At 40.2% G+C, this 18,452-nt stretch overlaps 1 protein-coding gene across 1 annotated transcript in view; it reads right to left on the bottom strand.

Moving 5' to 3' along the window:
* Positions 1–17,498, bottom strand: part of EIF2B3 (eukaryotic translation initiation factor 2B subunit gamma) — a 147,664-nt gene extending 130,166 nt beyond the window's left edge. The window contains exons 1-3 of the mRNA XM_004371808.2: positions 17,431–17,498; positions 7,827–7,983; positions 4,409–4,554 (exon numbers count right to left, since the gene is read on the bottom strand). Of these exons, the coding sequence (XP_004371865.1) occupies positions 4,409–4,554; positions 7,827–7,974 (294 nt within the window). The 5' untranslated portion in view covers positions 7,975–7,983; positions 17,431–17,498. The remainder of the gene's footprint in view (positions 1–4,408; positions 4,555–7,826; positions 7,984–17,430) is intronic.
* Between the last annotated feature and the right edge of the window lie 954 nt (positions 17,499–18,452).

Here is an 18,452-nt window from a genome sequence, read left to right as displayed (position 1 = left end):
CATAAAACAATATGTGTACTGACTGTTTAATGAGAAACTATTTGTTCTGTAAACCTTCATCTAAAGTACAATAAAAAAAATTAAAAAAAAAAAATTCTAAGCTCCACAGTAAACTTGGCATCTGTTCCCGTGAAAGAACAGAATCTGCTTGTCATTACCCTCATGAAATTCCCCAGGTCTCCCCTAAAGAAATAAGCAGCTACACTCCAGAAATTAACACACTCAACAATATTGGAAATCCTTACCCTAATCAGAAGCACCAAAGCCCACTCCTTCCTACCTTGGGTAGAAACACAGAAAAGCACAAAAACAGGCCAAAAAGTGAATCAAAATGCCTACATACATTATACTGGAGATCCTGGCTAGGGTAATAAGGCAATAAAAAGAAATAAAAGGTTTAAAGATTAAAAAAGGAAATAATACGTTTTTATTTGCAGGCAACATGAAGATGCATATAGAAAATTCTAAAGAATCTACAATTCTACAAGGTCACAGGATATAAGGTCAACAGAGAAAAATCAATTGTAAAAATTGTACAATTATAAATCAATGAATTGTAAAATTATAAAAAATCAATATACAAGCAATAAACAATTGAAAATGGAATGAAAAATGCCAGTTACAATGGGTATAAAAACATTTACACACGAATAAATTTACCAAGAGATGTTCAAAATCTCTACACAGAAAACTATAAAACACTACTGGCAGAAATTAAAGAAAACTTAAATAGATAGATATAACATGTTCAAGGACTGGAAGATTCAATATTAAGACTCAATTCTCCCCAATTTGATATAGATTCAATTCCAATCAAAAATCCCAGGAAGCTTTTTTGGTAGAAACTGACAAGCTGATTCTAAAATTTATATGGAAAGCCAAAGGACTGGGAGTAGTCAAGACAATCTTAAGGAAAAAATAACAAAGTTGGTGGACTTACACTATCAGATTTCAAGACTTACTATAAAGTTAATCAAGACAGTGTGGTATTGGAGTAAAGACAGACAAATCAATCAAACAAAAGAGAGGCCAGAAACAGATCATACGTCTATGGTCAACTGATTTTCAATGAAGGCACCATGCAATTCAAAGGGGAAAGTCTTTTCAACAAATAATGCTGGAACAACTGGATATGCATATAGGAAAAAAGTGAACCTTTATCCCTACCTCACATCATATATAAAATTAAATCAAAGTGGGTCATAGACCTAAACATAAAAGCTAAAACTACATTTCTAGAAGTAAACATGAGGTAGGCAACGATTTCTTCAACAGGACACTAAAAAGCACTAACCAGAAAATAAAAAAATCAGTAATTTGGATCTTAGCAATATTTAAAACTTCTGATCATCAAAAGATACCACTAAGAAAGTGAAAAGGCAAGCCACAAACTTGCACAAAATATTCACAACACCTTAGCTAACAAAAGACTTGCATCTGGAATATATAAAGAATTCCTACATATTAATAATAAAAAGGCAAACAACTCAGCTAAAAAACAGGCAAATGCCTTGAACAGACACTTCATGAAGATATACAAATGGCCAATAAACACATGAAAAGGTGCTCAGCATAATTACTTATCAGGGAAATGAAAATTATAACCATAATGAGACATACACCCACTTGCTGATGTTGTTAGTTTCCACTGAGTCGATTCCGACTCATGGCAACTCTATGTGCAGAGTAGAACTACTCCATAGGGTTTTCAAGGCTGTGACCCTTCAGAAGCAGACTGCCAGGCCTTTCTTCAGAGGTGCCTCTGGGTGAGTTCGAGCCACCAACCTTTCAGCTAGTTGGCGAGCATTTTAACCATCTGTAGCACCCAGGGACTCCCCAAATACCCACTAGTTAAAAAAAAAAAATTTGTTTATAATATTTTATTGCATATTTGGTGGAAGTGTACACAGCAAAACAGGTTCCCATTCAACAATTTCTACACATATTGTTCAGTGACACTGGTTACATTCTTCACATTGTGTCAACATTCTCATTATTTCCGTTCTAGTTGTTCCATTCTCATTAATCTAGTCTCACAACCCCCAACCTTCTCATCTATGTTTTGGAGTAACTGTTGACTATCTGGTCTCATATAGATGATTTTTTAAAAGAGCACAGTACTCAAGGGTGATATTCTTTATGAGCTAACCTGCCATTTAGCTAAAAGGTGACTTGAGGAGACAATTTTGGTTCAAGGTTTAAAGAGTATCTCAGGTCAATAGTCTCGAGGATTCTTCCCGTCTCAATGGGTCCAGGAAGTCTGGATTTTTTTAGAATTTGGAGTTCTATTCTACATTTTTCTCCCTTTCTATCAGGATCCATCTATTGTTGCCCTGATCAGAACGTTTGGTAGTGGCAAACAGGCACCATCTAGTTCTTCTGGTCTCAGGGTGGCAGAGGCCATTGTTCACGGAGACAAATAGTCCTGTAGACTAGTTCCTTCTTTCTCTTTTGCTCCAGATGAGTAGAGACCAATAGCTGTATTTTAGACGGCCGCTCACAAGCTTTTAAGACACCAGACACTACTCACCAAGATAGGATGTAGAACATAAACATAATGAACTATATTATGCCAACTGACTTAGTTGTCCCACGAGACTATGACTTTAAGTCTTCAAACCAAGAAGACTAACCCCATATGGTGACTGGTTGTATCTACGAAGTATCAGTTTCTGTGACCCCCTACTTATTATATATATTTTTTGGTTGTTGTTACAAAATAATATATAACAGCATTTACCAAAACATCCTTTTTTTTGTGTACAACTTAGTGGCATCAGTTACTTTGGTCAAGCTGTGAATACTTCACCCACATTCCGTGCTACCTTTCCCCATCATTGTAAATAAAAAGGAACTACTATCTAGACTGCAACAATGGGCTCGAACACAGCAACGATTTTAAGCATGGCACAGGACCAGGCAGTGTTTCATTCTGTCGTACACTGTGTCGCTCTAAGTCATAACCGACTTGATGACACCTAACAACAACAATCAACTATCTAGAGAATGAATCTCCCTCCCCTTCCATCCCTGGTAATCACCAATGAATGCTGGTCTCTGTATATATACCTAAGCATGGTTAAAATTTTAAAGATTAACAATATCAAGTGCTGATGAAGGTGTGAAGTAAATGCAACTCTAATAAATTGCTGATGAAGTGTAACATGGTACAACCACTTTGGCAGTTTCCAATAAACTAGATTCTACAACCTAGAATATTTTCACAAAAAAGACTTGCAGAACAATGTTCATAACAGCTTTATTCATAATAGCCAAAGATCAGAAACAACCCAAATGACCCTCAACAAAATGGTTAAATAAATTATGATATATTCAATTCAGTGGAATACTATTCAGCAATATACCTAAAATGATACAAATAAATCTGAAAAATATTATGTTGAACAAAAGAAACTAAACCAAAATTGTATGATTCCATTTATATGAAGTTCATAAACAAGGAAAATAAATATAAGGTAATAGAAATCAGAAGAGCTCTACAGTGACTATATAGCAAGGGATGGACTTCAAAGAAGCACAAGGAACTTGCAAGGGTAATAAAAATGTCCCAGATTGGGTAATGGTAATCTGGGTGTACATATTCGTCAAAATTTATCAAACAGTATACTTAAGATCTATGCATTTTACTGTGTGTAAATTATTCCCCAATAAAGGGAGGGAAAGGCTATGTACATATCTGCACTACTTTTTTTGTTTTTTAATGAACAAGTAGGTAAAAATAATACATCTGTTTGCAGTCAGCAGAAGCAGCAGGAAGTCTGTCCTCCAATTCCACTAAGACAGCAATATGATCACAACGACTGAATTCTTCCAAAAGACACCAATTTTAGAACAACTTACAGTAGCTCTTCAATTAAACTGCCTGTCTTAACAATAACATTATTTCAGACAACAGTGTTTCTCAGTTTATATGCCACAGGCCACTGAGGAGACTATCGAGTTATCTCAAATGGTTCTCATATCCATAAGCCTTTACTAGTTTCTTAATCAAAGGAGACTATAACTTCAAATATTATCACATGGAGGATTTGTGGAATTTTTTTCAGAGTTCCTTTGTGCTTCTTTCCAAGTAATCCCCCACCTGCAGAGCCATACATTAATTCTGCTCGTTCATGAACTTCATATAAAAGGACTCTTTTGAAGTATATCTTTTTTATAAAGATATATTACTAAAAAATATTGGAAACCAATGACTTTGACAACTCAATGTCTAAATCTTCACTAGCTATCAAAGCAAACAGCAACTGAGGACTACACGGCCAACAAACATGTGATGCAAAAATGTATTTTTTAAAAAACAGTTTTGTAAACTGTAATGCGCTAGAAAAACATAAGATATTAAGGTTTTATCATCAATTAAAAATAAAAGGAAAAAAAAGTTTTTTACCTTCAGTTTTGGATATATGTGGCGCAGAGAATCTGCAGTTCCCTTATCAGTCTCATCAGGAATACACACAATATCTGCCTTCATTTTCATCTTGAATTCTGAACATAGCACCTTTTGGACATCCCTGGTTGTAACCACAATGACTTCTACAGCACAAAAGCAAAAAAGAAGGAAAAATGTCATTTAGACAACAGTTTCACTATTTCAATTAGATGTGGTCTGTTTCTGGGTTTAATAATAAAAATAATAGCTAATATTATTGAACCTTTTCTATGTGTTTTACATGCATTCTCTCACTTAATTCTTACAAACATCTCACTTCACAAATGAGGAAACTTACAATAAAGGACATTAAATGACTGCTCAGGGTCACACAACTAGTAAGCAATGGAGCCAAGATTTAGGACTGTGTGATTAGAGCCCCACACTTCAACAATATGTTACATGCCCCTTCTTCTTGATGTAAAGGATTCAGAAGAGCATTCAACAAAACATATAAATGTGACCTCATTTTAACCCTTTATTCAGTATAAAGAAAGCTATCACCACTTCCCGAGTAAAGCAATTAGTGCTTTACTGAGGATCAAAACAAATCCTATGGAGCTATACATATGGTTTAGATATAGTTTTGTTTTCTATTTATTTCTGCTCTTATCTTTTTTATTTCCTCCTTTCTACTTATTTTAGGTTTTGTTTGCTCTTTTTTCTAGTTTCTCAAAGTAGAAGCTTAAATCATTGCTTGAAACATTCCTTCTTCTGTAAGTATTTAATGCTATAAATTTCCCTCTAAGCGCTATTTTAGGGAGCCTTGGTGGTGCAGTGGTTAAGCACTTGGCTGATAACCAAAAGGTCAGCAGTTTGAACCCACCAGCCACTCTGTGGGAGAAAGATATAGCAGTCTGCTTCCGTAAACTATACAGCCTTAGAAACCCTATGGGACAGTTTTACTCTGTCCTATAGGGTTGCTATGAGTCGGAATCAACTCAATGGCAATGTGTTTTTTGGTAAGCACTGTTTTACCTATATCCTTCAAATTTTAATATGTTGTGTTTTCATTTTTCAGTAAGCTCAAAATATCTTCTAATTTCCCTTGTGATTTCTTCTTTGACCAGTGGGTCGTGTAAGTATGTGGTTTAATTTCCAAATACTTAGGGATTCTTTTGCTATCTCTCTGTTATTGATTTCTAATCTAATTTTCTTGTGGTCAGAGAATATACTTTGTATGATTTTAATCCTTATAACATTGTTGAGGTATGTTTTATTTCCAAGAATATGGTTTATCTTGGCAAAAGTTCTGAGCACTTGAAAAGAATGCCTATTCTGCCTTATTAGGTTGGATGTTCTATAAATGTCAATTAAGTCAAAGGAATATACAAAACGCTACTAGTATTAACAATAAGTGAAGTTAGCAAAGTTGCAGGATATAAGGTCAATTTAAAAAAATCCATTGTATTTTTATGTAGTAGCAACAAAACTGGGAATTAGTTTTAAAAAAATATCATTTACAATAGCATCAAAAAATAAACTAATTAGAGATAAATTTAATAAAATATGCACAAGCCCTATACATTGAAAACTATAAAATTAGAGAAATTAAAGAAGACCTAAATAAATGGAGAGATATACCATGCTCATGGATCAGAAAACTCTAATATTATTAAGATGTGAAATCTCCCATATTGATCTATATTCAATGTAATCCCAAACAAAATCCCAGCAGCACTTTTTGTAGAAATTGATAAGATGATTCTAAAATTTATATTAAAAATGCAAAGGACTCAGAGTAGCTAAAATACAAGTCTAACTTTATTACACCTTTGTTTAAACCTTTCATTGGTTTCCCACTGCTTTCAGGAAAAAAAATGTAAATTCCTCAGCATGAAATCCAAGGCCCTTCATAGTATGAACCCTATTTATTTCTCTTGCTACGTCCACTCTTCCCTCTTACACTTTATATCATAGTCACATGGAATGAATACCAACTGCCAGAACATGCTATACTGATCATTCCTCTCTGTCTCTGCATATGTTATTCCTTCTGCATGGAATGCTCTCTCCACATTGGTCACTCTAGTAATCTATTTTTCAGGACTCGGTTCAAGGGTCAGCTACTCTGTGAACTTTCCCTGATTCCCTCAGATAAAAACAGGAACTTTATATTCTTTATATTCCTCCCAAGCACTTATAATGTACCCGTTACAACATTTATCACATTAAATAGGCGATATCTATTTACATGTTTAAGGAGCCCTCGTGGCACAATGGTTAAGCACTCAGCTGGTAACCAAAAGGTCGGCAGTTCGAACCCACCAGCTGCTCCATGGGAGAAAAGACCTGGCAATCTGTTCCAGTAAAGATTTCAGCCTAGAAAACCCTATGTGGCATTCTGCTCTGTCCTATAGGGTCGCTATGAGTTGCAATCAACTCGACAGCACACAACAACGTTTACATGTCTGTCTCCCCACTAGATTTTAAAGTTCTAGAATTCAGAGCCTGAAGCTGTCTTTTCAAGTATATACTCCAGTGCTTAAAATATTACCTGGCACAGGGCCACATAAACCAAAGCCTCCATCAGCCTAAGACCAGAAGAACTAGATGGTGCCCGGCTACCACCAATGACCGCCCTGACAAGGGACACAACAGAGAGTCCCTAATGGAGCAGGAGAAAAGTAGGGTGCAGAACTCAAATTCTAGTAAAAAGGCCAGACTTAATGGTCTGACTGACCCCGGAAGACATGACCCACGGACTCTCTGCTAGCTCAGAACTGAAACCATTCCCAAAGCCAACTCTTCAGACATAGATTAGACTGGAAGACAAAACATAAAATAATACTTGTGAAGAGTATGCTTCTTAGTTCAAGTAGATACACAAGACTACATGGGCAGCTCTTGTCCAGAGGCAGGATGAGAAGGCAGAAAGGGATAGGAGCTGACTGAATGGACACGGGAAACCCAGGGTGGAAAGGGGCGGGGGGGGGTGCTGTCATATTATATGTGCAGCAAGTAGGGTCACATAACACTGTGTGTATAAATTTTTGTATGAGACATTAACTTGAGCTGTAAACTTTCACCTAAAGCACAATTAAAAAAGAAAAAAATTACCTGGCACATAATAGATTCTCAATAAGTACTATGAAGCACTTGCATTACCAATTTGCTGTTCTGATATCCTCACAGGTTTCATCTTGGGTCACTGTGAAGACTAGCTCTAATACAGCAGCACTTAGTGCTATCTCCTCAACTTCTTTTACACAGCAATAGTGTACTCCTATATTCATAATGTAAAGAGGCCAGTCACCAACCAACTTTGAGTCCTAGTCTCCTTTCATTCATCTTCTCTCACCCTCATAATGTTAACAAATCATAGGGATCAAATGTCCCAAAAGTTTTATAACAGCATCTAACTTCCATATCTCACCTTCAAATCCAACACGCTCAAGCAGGTTCAATGGGTACCAAATTAAAGGTTTGTTCCCAACTGGAAGCAGAGGTTTGGGAATGCTGGAAGTCAGGTCTGTCATCCGAGATCCCCCTCCAACTGCCATCACTACTGCTTGAAATTCCATTTTTACAAACTGTAAACACAAAGAGAAACAATTAACAGAAAAAAAGAGGTAACAAAAGCCAAAGACACACAGTACTCATTCAATTTTATTTAGTTACTGATGTCCATGTCAAATGCATCACTTCCAACTCTAATAACTAGAGTATGAAATGCTCCTTAGCTGCAGTATAAATGTCTCCTTTATATTTTCTTACTCACTGTTGATATATACCCTCAGCTACAGCCTGGGGGGTAGGGGTGGGGGTTGGGATATGAATGAAAAAAAAAAAATCTAGCCCTTGTCCTTGAGTTTCTCACAATTAAGTGCAGAAGACAAATTTAGTAAATTGCAACCTATCATCATTAGTGCTATGGCAGAGATATATCCAAGATGCAGTGGGCATATAGTGAGGGGAACACCTAAGTCTTCCCAGAAAAGACCAGGAAGTTTTTACAAGGAGGTAATACTTGAGCTGTCTCTTGAAGAAAGAGTAAGAGTTTACCAAGTGGATGTCTGATATGTGAGTTCTTACTCTTTGAAAATTAAAACAAAACAAACAAAAAATTTCAGACTTGAATTAATAGCAGAGACCAAAACACGCTGTTGGTGTTGTTAGGTACAGTCAAGTCGGTTTCAACTCATAGCAACCCCATGTACTATAGAATGAAACACTGCCCGGTCCTGCACCATCCTCACAATCGTTGTTATGCTTGAGACCATTGCTGCAGGCACTGTTATCAATCCGTCTAGTTGAGGGTCTTCCTCTTTTTCGATGATTCTGTACTTTACTAAGCATGATGTCCTTCTCCAGGGACTGATCCCTCCTGATAACATGTCCAAAGTATGTAAGACATAGTCTTGACATCCTTGCTTCTAAGGAGCATTCTGGTTGTACTTCTTCCAAGACAGATTTATTCATTCTTTTGTCAGTCCATGATATATTCAATATTCTTCACAAGCACCACAATTCAAAGGCATCAATTCTTCCTCAGTCTTCCTCATTCATTGTCCAGCTTTCACATGCATATGATGAAACTGAAAATACCATGGCTTGGGTCAGGCGCACCTCAGTCTTCAAGGTGACATCTTTGCTTTTCAACACTTTGCAGAAGAGCTCTTTCGCAGATTTGACCAGCTCAATGCATCTGTTGATTTCTTGACTGCTGCTTCCATAGGTGTTGATTGTGGATTCAAGTAAAATGAAATCCTTGACAACTTCAATCTTTTCTCCATTTATCATGATGCTGCTTACTGGTCCTTCTTCCTAGTCATAGTCTGGAAGCTCAGCTGAAACCTGTCTGCCATGGATGAGCTTGCTAGTATCTGAATACTGGTGGCATAGCTTCCAGCATCACAGCAACATGGAAGCCCCCACAGTATGTCAAACTGACAGACACGTGGGGGCAAACATGTTGGGCCTCTGAAAAATATGAAATGACTTAAGATTTCTTCAATAATTAAGCCATCTGCTCCTGGTGGCGCAATGGTTAAGTGCTTGCCTATTAACCGAAAGTGCGTGGATTGAACTCACCACCCGCTCCAAGGGAGAAAAAGACTTGGTGATTTGCTCCCGTAAAGATTACAGCCTAGGAAATCCTAAGGGGAAGTTCTACTCTATCATATAGGGTTGCTATGAGTCAGAATCGACTCGATGGCACATACGCAACAATAAATGAAAGATATCACTATAAACACAAATGTAGACTTGTCTCTGAACCTAGATTTGCATAATCATATTGTTAATTCCTTTTTTCAAACTCAAACAGGTAATAAATGAACCTGTTTGACCTTCAAAAGAATTTCTTTACAGCAGCTACCACAGAATAGAGCCACAGTAAAAGGTCATAAATCCCTACTGATTTAAACTATATAGCAAATGATGTCTTTTTAATACAAGTGTGAAATGCAATGTTCAGGAAAAATAATTTATTTAAGACCAAACTGGCAAATAATACTGCACCTTTACCATAATTATGATCAATCCTGGGCCCCTAGCATCAATACCTACACTGCAGTGCTTACACCCAGTACACCCAGGCAGAAATGAAGGCTCCTGCACAACATCTACAACTTAAGGTATTTACCAAGTCTAAAGTACTTTAGTCTGGGAAGATGAGGAGAGGCATCCTGGAGAAATGATGCCCACACTGAGCTGTCAATGAGGAATTAGTGGAGAAAGGGAAGGAAGCATAAATGGTTAAGCACTCGGCTACTAACTGAAAGGTTAGTGGTTCAAATTCACCTTGGATGCCTCAGAAGAAAGGTCCCACAATCTACTTCTGAAAAATCACAACCATTTAAAACCCAGTGAAGCCCTGGTACTGGACAACATCAGACACACAGATCAGTGAACAGAATTGAGAATCCAGATGTAAAACTATCAACCTATGGTCAGCTGATCTTTGAGAAAGGACCAAAGGCCATTAAATGAGGAACAGATGGTCTTTTTAACAAATGGTGCTGGCAAAACTGGATGTCCATCTGTAAAAAATGAAACAGGAACCCGTATCTCACACCATACACAAAAACTAACCCAAAATGGATCAAAGACCTAAATATATAAAACCTAAAATGATAAAGATCGTGGAAGAAAAAATAGGGACAATGCTAGGAGCCCTAATACATAGCATATATACAGTACAAACCATACCAACAATGCAAAACACCAGAAGACAAACTAGATAAACAGGAGCTCCTAAAAATTAAACACTTAAGCTCATCAAAAGACTTCACCAAAACAGTAAAAAGAGAACCTACAGACTGGGAAAAAAATTTTGGCTACAACAGATTCGACAAGTCTAATCTCTAAAATCTACAGAATACTTCAACACCTCAATAACAAAAAGACAAACAATCCAATTAAAAAATGGGCAAAGGATAGGAACAGACACTTCACCAAAGAAGACATTCAGGCGGCTAAAAGACACATGTGGAAATGCTCACGATCACTAACCATTAGAGAAATGCAAATCAAAACTACAATGAGATACCAACTCACCCTGACATTAACGGCACTAATCAAAAAAACAGAAAATAACAAATGTTGGAGAGATTGTGCGGAGACTGGAACTCTTATGGACTGCTGGTGGGAATGCAAAATGATACAATCACTATGGAAAACAATATGGTGCTTCCTTAAAAAGCTAGAAATAGAAATACTGTATGATCCAGCAATCCCAGTCCTAGGAATATATCCTAGAGAATTAAGAGCTGGCACACGAATAGACATAGGCACACCCATGTTCACTGCAGCATCATTCACAATAGCAAGAAGATGGAAACAGCCTACGTGCCCATCAACAGATGAATGGATAAACAAACTATGGTACATACATACACCGGAATACTAGGCAACAATAAAGAACAATAATGAATCCACAAAACATCTCACAACATGGATGAATCTGGAGGGCATTATGCTGAGTGAAATAAGTCAATCACAAAAGGACGAATACTGTATGCGACCACTACTATAAAAAGTCAAGACAGGTTTACGCACAGGAAAAAAAAATTTTTGATGGTCAAGTGGGATGGGGGGAGTGAGGAGGGGTAATCACTAACTAGATAGTAGACAAGTGTTAGCTTTGGTGAAGGGAAAGATAACACACAATATAGGGGAAGTCAGCACAACTTGACCAAGGCAAAGTCATAGAAGCTTCCTAGATACATCCAAATACCTTGAGTTACTGGGGCTGAAGGCTGGGGACCATGGTCTTGGGAGACATCTAGGTCAACTGGCATAACATAGTTCATAAAAAAAATGTTCTACATTCTACTTTGGTGAGTAGCATCTGGGATGTTAAAAGCTTGTGAGGGGCCATCTAAGATACATCTATTCATTCCATCCTGTCTGGAGCAAAGGAGAATGAATAAAATCAAAGACACAAGGAAAATATTAGTCCAAAAAACTAATGGACCATATGAACCACAGCCTCCACCAGCCTGAGCCCAGAAGAACTAAACGGTGCCTGGCTACCACCACTGACGGCTCTGACAGGGATCACAACAGAGGGTCCTGGACAGAAAGCGAGAAAAATGTAGAACAAAATTGAAATTCACAAAAGACCAGATTTACTGGTCTGACAGACTAGAGGAACCTCAGAGATCATGGCCCTCAGACACCCTGCTAACTCAGAACTGAAGCCACTCTGAAGTCCACCTTTCAGCCAAAGATTAAACAGGCCTAGAAAACAAACAATACACATGAGGAACATGCTTCATAGTTTAATCAAATATACAGGACCAAATGGACAATACCCGCCCAAAAGCAAAGACCAGAAAGCAGGAACAGGAAAACTGAACCAACAGACATGGGGAACCTGGGGTATAAAGGGAAAGGGGGAAGGGGGCTGACACAATGTGGGGGTTGCAACCAATGTGACAAAACAATTTGTGCATAAATTTTTGAATGAGAAACTAATTTGCGCTATAAACTTCCACCTAAAGCACAATTAAAAAAAAAAAAAACCTACGGAGCACAGTTCTACTCTGAAACACATGGGGTCACCATGAGTCAGAGTCAAACTAGATTGCAACCGGTTTAAACAAAGGAAACAACATATAACAAGGTGCAGAGGTACCGTAATTTCAATCCCAGCAAACAATGCCTCAGATTAGAATGTAACTTCAATCTGGCCCTATACAATTCCCATCACACCTGATATTAAGAGCACTGGACCCTTAAGAGTCAAAAGACCTGAGTTTGAATTCTGACATTTAAAACTTTCATGGTCCTCAGTTTCTCATCTATAAAACAAGGAACTCCTTCTTCAAACAAAAATACTACTTAGTACACGCAGCTCAACCATGTATATGAGACTAAATGGACACACCAGCCCAGGGGCAAGGACAAGATGGCAGGAGAGGACAGGAAAGCTGGTAATGGGGAACCCAAGGTCGAGAAGGGGAGAGCATTGACACGTCATGGGGTTGGCAGCAAGCACCACAAAACAATATGTGTATTAACTGTTTAATGAGAAATTTGCTCTGTAAACCTTCATCTAAAACACAATAAAACAAAACAAAACAAAAAAACATTACTTATAAGCCCAATGTCTTAGTCATCTAGTGCTGCTGTAACAGAGATACCACAAGTGGATGGCTTTAACAAAGAGAAATTTATTCTCTCACAGTCTAGTAGGCTATGAGTCCCAATTTAGGGCATCAGTTCCAGGGAAAGGCCTTCTCTGTCAGCTCCAGAGGAAGGTCCTTGTCTTCAGTCTTCCCTTGGTCTGGGAGTGTCTCAGCGCAGGAACCTCAGGTCCAAAGGACGCGCTCTGTTCCTGGTGCTGCTTTCTTGGTGGTATGAGGTCCCCATGTGTCTCTGCTCCCTTCTCTCTTTTATATCTCAAAAGAGATTGGCTTAAGACACTATCTAATCTCTTAGACCTCATCCGTAGAACTGTCACTAATCCATCTTATTACATCACAGTGATAGAGTTTACAACACATCAGGAAGTCACATCAGATTACAAAATGGCACACAATCATAGAATATTGGGAATCATGACCCAGCCAAGTTGACAGATATTTTTGGGTGACATAATTCAATCCATGACACCCAACAACTTGTACAATATAGAGTGCCCTCTCATTGCAAGTTAACATGGATTTGTGGGAAAATGCCAACCAAGGAAAGTGAAACCCTCTCCAACTGGCCTCCCCTAATCCAGGAGATGGAGCCCTGGTAACGCAGTGATTAAGAGCTCAGCTACTAACCAAAAGGCTGGCAGTTCGAATCCACCAGTCGCTCCTTGGAAACTCTATGGGGCAGTTCTACTCTGTCCTATAGGGTTACTACGAGTCAAAATCAACTCAACGGCAACAGGTTTGGTTTGGGTTTACTCCAGGACAGAGGTCCTTTCCCAGAACTTTAGGACTCCACAGAGCAGAGTATGAAAACCAAGGACCATGACTGCATTCAGCTCTAACATTGTACTATTCTATGAGGTAAGTGCTCCAAGCTGCGTCTCAACAGGCCTCCTCATCAGCTTTCCATGCAGTCCACAGCCAGAGACATCACTTACCACAGCTCACTTCTATATTAACGGCACTATACTAAGTACTGGGCATCCCAACAGCAGTAAAGCTCACAGCATCAGAAGCAAGAAGGTATGCCTCAAGAATATTCTATGAAGCACCCAAGTGCACATTATTAAAATTGGCCCTATACTTATATAGACTTCTATAACCCTGACCAAAGAAAATACTAGGGCCTCTAACCAGTTTGTTCTGGTTCAAACCCCGCGCTAAGAACTTGTTCTGACAAGTTCCCTGCAGAGAATTTGCACTTCCACCGCAGATATACTGAATCAGAATCTACATTTTAACACGATCTCCAGGTGATTCTTATGTATAACTTCCTGGGGACTTGTTAGAACCGTAAATTCTTAGCAGGGGTTCCAACCAGAATCGGTTGGAAACTGGACAAACAGGCAGATACAGGACCAAAAGTATGATTTTAACTCCACCATGATCTTCAGCATGTTCTTATACCCACAGACTTTTATGTATATTGTCTGCTTTTCTTAGAACACCCTTTTTCCTTCCTTCCCTTTCTCCCACTAACTCCTCACTGGCAACTCAGCATGGGCATTGTTTCTCCAGCACGCCTTTCCTGATCTTCCCAGACTAAAGCACTCTGGGCTTACACAGCACTCTCCACTCTCCTCTCGTGACACTTCATTCATTCAGTAAACATTTATTCAGCACTACCATGTATCAAGAATTTTGCTAGGTGCCAGAGATTATAAAGATGAGTAAGACATCCCTGATCATAAGAGTTAGGGGAGGAGCGGGGGGAATATGTAAATGAAAGACAGAAATAAAGCGTTACAAGGACAGTGGGAACACAAAGGGAGAAGTGATTAGTTGTATCTGGAGTGGCAGGAAAAGTGCTGAACCTTAGAGGATGAGCAGCTACTGGAAAAATAAACAGAAATGCTGTTGTTGTTGTTAGGTGCCATTGGGTCAGTTCTCACTCCCTGCGACCTTATGTACAACAGAACAAAACACTGCCCAGTCCTGTGCCATCCTCATAATCATTGCTACGTTTCAGCCCACTGTTGCAGTCATTGTGTCAATCCATCTCATTGAGGGTCTTCCTCTTTTTCACTGACCCTCTACTTTACCAAGCATGATGTTCTTCTCCAGGGACTGGTCCCTCCTGATAACATGTCCAAAGTAAGCAAGACGGAGTCTCGCCACCCTTGCGTTTAATGAGCATTCTGGCTGTACTTCTTTCAAGACAAATTCGTTTCTTCTTCTGGCAGTCCATGGCATATACAATATTCTTTGCCAACGCCATAATTCAAATGCATCAATTCTTCTTCGGTCCTCCTATTCATTGTCCAGCTTTTGCATGCATATGAGGCCACTGAAAATACTATGGCTTGGGTCAGGTGCAACTTACACTTCAAAGTGACATCTCTGCTTTTTAACATTTTAAAGAGAAAGTCTTTTGCAGCACCTTTGCCCAATGCAATGCGTCATTTGATTTCTTGGCTGCTGCTTCCATAGGTGTTGACTGTGGATCCAAGTAAAATGAAACCTTTGACAACTTCAATCTTTTCTCAATTTATCATGATGTTGCTTATTAGTCCAGTTGTGAAGATTTGTTTTAAGTTGAGGTGTAATCCATACTGAAGGCTGTGGTCTTTGATCTTCATCAGTAAGTGCTTCAAGTCCTCTTCGTTTTCAGCAAGGAAGGTTGTGTCATCTACATATCACAGGTAGTTAATTAGTCTTCCTCCAGACCTGATGCCCTGTTCTTTTTCATATAGTCCAGCTTCTTGGAATATTTGCTCAGCAGACAGACTGAACAAATATGGTGAAAAGATACAACCCTGGCTCACACCTTTTCTGATATTAAAAACAGGAATGCTAGGTAGGGAAAAAGGACAGTCCAAGCAGTGGGAGAAATAAGTAGAGTCATGAAATAGCCTGATAAGCTCAGAAACAGCCAGTTCTGTAGTCGAGTATGGTTAGTGCAAAAAAGGGGGAAGGGTGGCCCAAGTAAGGACGTGGGCAGTACAGCCTGATGGGTACGTTCACAGAGCCTAGAGTCAGAGTGCCTGGGTTTGAATTCTAGCTCTACCATTTATTAACTATGTGAACTAGGGCAAGTTACATAACTTTTCTATGCCTCAGTTGTCTTCATTTACAAGATGAGGATAATTACAGCTTCTACTTCACAGAGTTCTTGTGAAGATTAAATGAATTAACGTATGTGCAAAACACAAAATAAAGTCCACCACATGGCAAGCACTATGTAAGTGTTTGACATTATTGATCAGAAGGTAGATCATGGAAAGCCGTCAGTACCAATTGAACCATGCTGTTTCATAATTCTTGCTTCCTAGGATGTGCTTCTCCTATGCGTAGTAATCACCTATTCAACTTTAAAGACTCAACTCAAGAATCATTTTGCCTATAACGCCATTCCTAAACCCTTTCCCCTGGGTGCATCCACTCTACCACGTACATGTGTTTAAATATTTCTTTCCTGTGAGTTCCCTGAAGGTGAGGACTGTGTGTTAGCCATCACTGTATTCCCAATAACAGAATGTCTGCCAGATGCCAGACACTGAATCAGCGTTTATGGAATGAGGATCTGTGACCCTCACAATAACCCTGTATAAGAGCCACGCTCAAACAGGTGCAGAAGGGACATCAGAACCCAAGTTTGCAAGACCTGAGGTTCCTGTTCTCAATGAAGTTATGTTCTCTGGTTGGTAATCATGAACACAACTAACCGTGATAGGAGGCAGACTGTGTCAAATGCCACAACTCTGGTGTGATGGGAATCAAGGCAATGAGTCTTGCTAGCCTCCCAAGCTTTAGAGGGGGTGTCCACGGCATCCCAGACATACCTCCATCATGACATTCATAGCCTTCACCTGTTGTAAACAGATAAACCATTTTATCATAATTGGTCTCTTATCCCACTATGTGCTGCTTGGGGCAGGGATCTTACTTTACTCCCCTTTGTATTTCATTGCCCTGCACCTAAACAACAACAACAAAAAAATCCCATGGGTTAAAGAGTAGAACTGCTCCGTAGAGTTTGGTATTATAAATGAATGAAGGGCTGAAGTGAAAAGAGTTCAGGGACTGTGCTAAGGGAATCTGGTCCCGGGTCTGGTGCTCAGTCGCTGTGACTTCGAGCAGATCCTCCCCTTTCCGAAACTCAGTTTCTCCAACTGTTGCATGATGTGGTAGACTCGGGTTCTCTCCAAACTCCCTTCTACTTCGGGCAGTTGGCCCCATGGCCCGGTCGGGCCGGACTCGCTGGCGAGGAGCTCGGCTGCGCGGTCCATGGGGGCTCTGCATTGCCAACCACCTCCTTCGGGCCCAACCCGGCCCGACTCGAGGAGCCCTCCTCCCTCAGGGGAAGCTGGACCGAGCGGCCCTGCTGCACTGCTCACCCCCACCAGCCGGCTAGTCCACGGCCTGCCAGCCCAGAAGCCGCAGCTTTACCTCGGCTCCCGGCGCGCAGTAACCGCTCCCAGCGCTCCCCACGTTCCCCACGCCGCCTCTGACTGACAGCCCAATGGCGCCGGCGCACGATGGCCGAGCGGATCGATGGGACGCACTGAGCAGGCCCTGGGAGAAGGGACGAGCACCGAGCGATGGATGAGAGAGGATCTGGACGCAGACCTAGGAGAGGGAAAGGGAGAGGGAGAGGGAGAGGGAGGGGGTGGGGCCGGAGGGGCGGAGCCTCCGAGGAGTAGTGCTCTCTCGCGTTCTTTCACAGAGCATCAACGTCCACTGAATGTCCCGCTCAAACCAGGACGCCGGGAATCTAAAAGGAACAAATTACCATCTCTCCCCTCAGGGAGTTCCCATTCTACGACGTGGCCCCTGCTACCACTGTCTGAAAAGAGAGCTCACTGGGGGCCGCAATTATTGGCTAGCCAGTGAAGAAATCACTGAATGACGTTGTAGGCCAGGGCTTGCTATATGCTTGACGTCTAACATAGCTGCTCATGTCAGTGTTCCGAACCAGAATATCCTGGTTCTGAAAGCATCCAACTGTAGCCATCAAAGGAGGAGGGGTTGGAAGTTGGTGAAGGCCTCACTAAGAAGGTGACATTGAACAATGGCTTGAAGAGAGTCAGATGGGTATATTGGGGAAGACTGTCCCAAGAAAAGGAGACGGCCAGTGCAAAGGCCCTAAAGTGATATTGCATGTCCAAGGAACAGCAAGGAGGCCTGTGTGGCTGATGTGAACTAAGCCAGAGGAGGAATGAAGACTGGCAGAGGAGGTACCAGAGGCAAGGGTGGTGGAGATGGTGGAGAGTTCAGATCCTGTGGGACCTGTAGGCCATTGTGATGACTTTGAATTTTTCTGTGGGATAGGAAGCTACCAGAGATTGTTGAGCAGAGGAGGAACATGATATAGCAGATTTTTAAAGAATTACTCTGGTTGCTGTATTGAGAATAGACTCTGGATGCAAGGAGACCGCTCGAGGCTGCAACTGTATGAGAGATTCCAGACA

This window comes from Trichechus manatus, unplaced genomic scaffold (assembly GCF_000243295.1).
Source record: "Trichechus manatus latirostris isolate Lorelei unplaced genomic scaffold, TriManLat1.0 scaffold00015, whole genome shotgun sequence".
Taxonomy (NCBI): Eukaryota; Metazoa; Chordata; class Mammalia; order Sirenia; family Trichechidae; genus Trichechus; species Trichechus manatus.
Note: the sequence above shows the minus strand (reverse complement) of the source record. Positions and strands in the feature narration are given on the sequence as shown.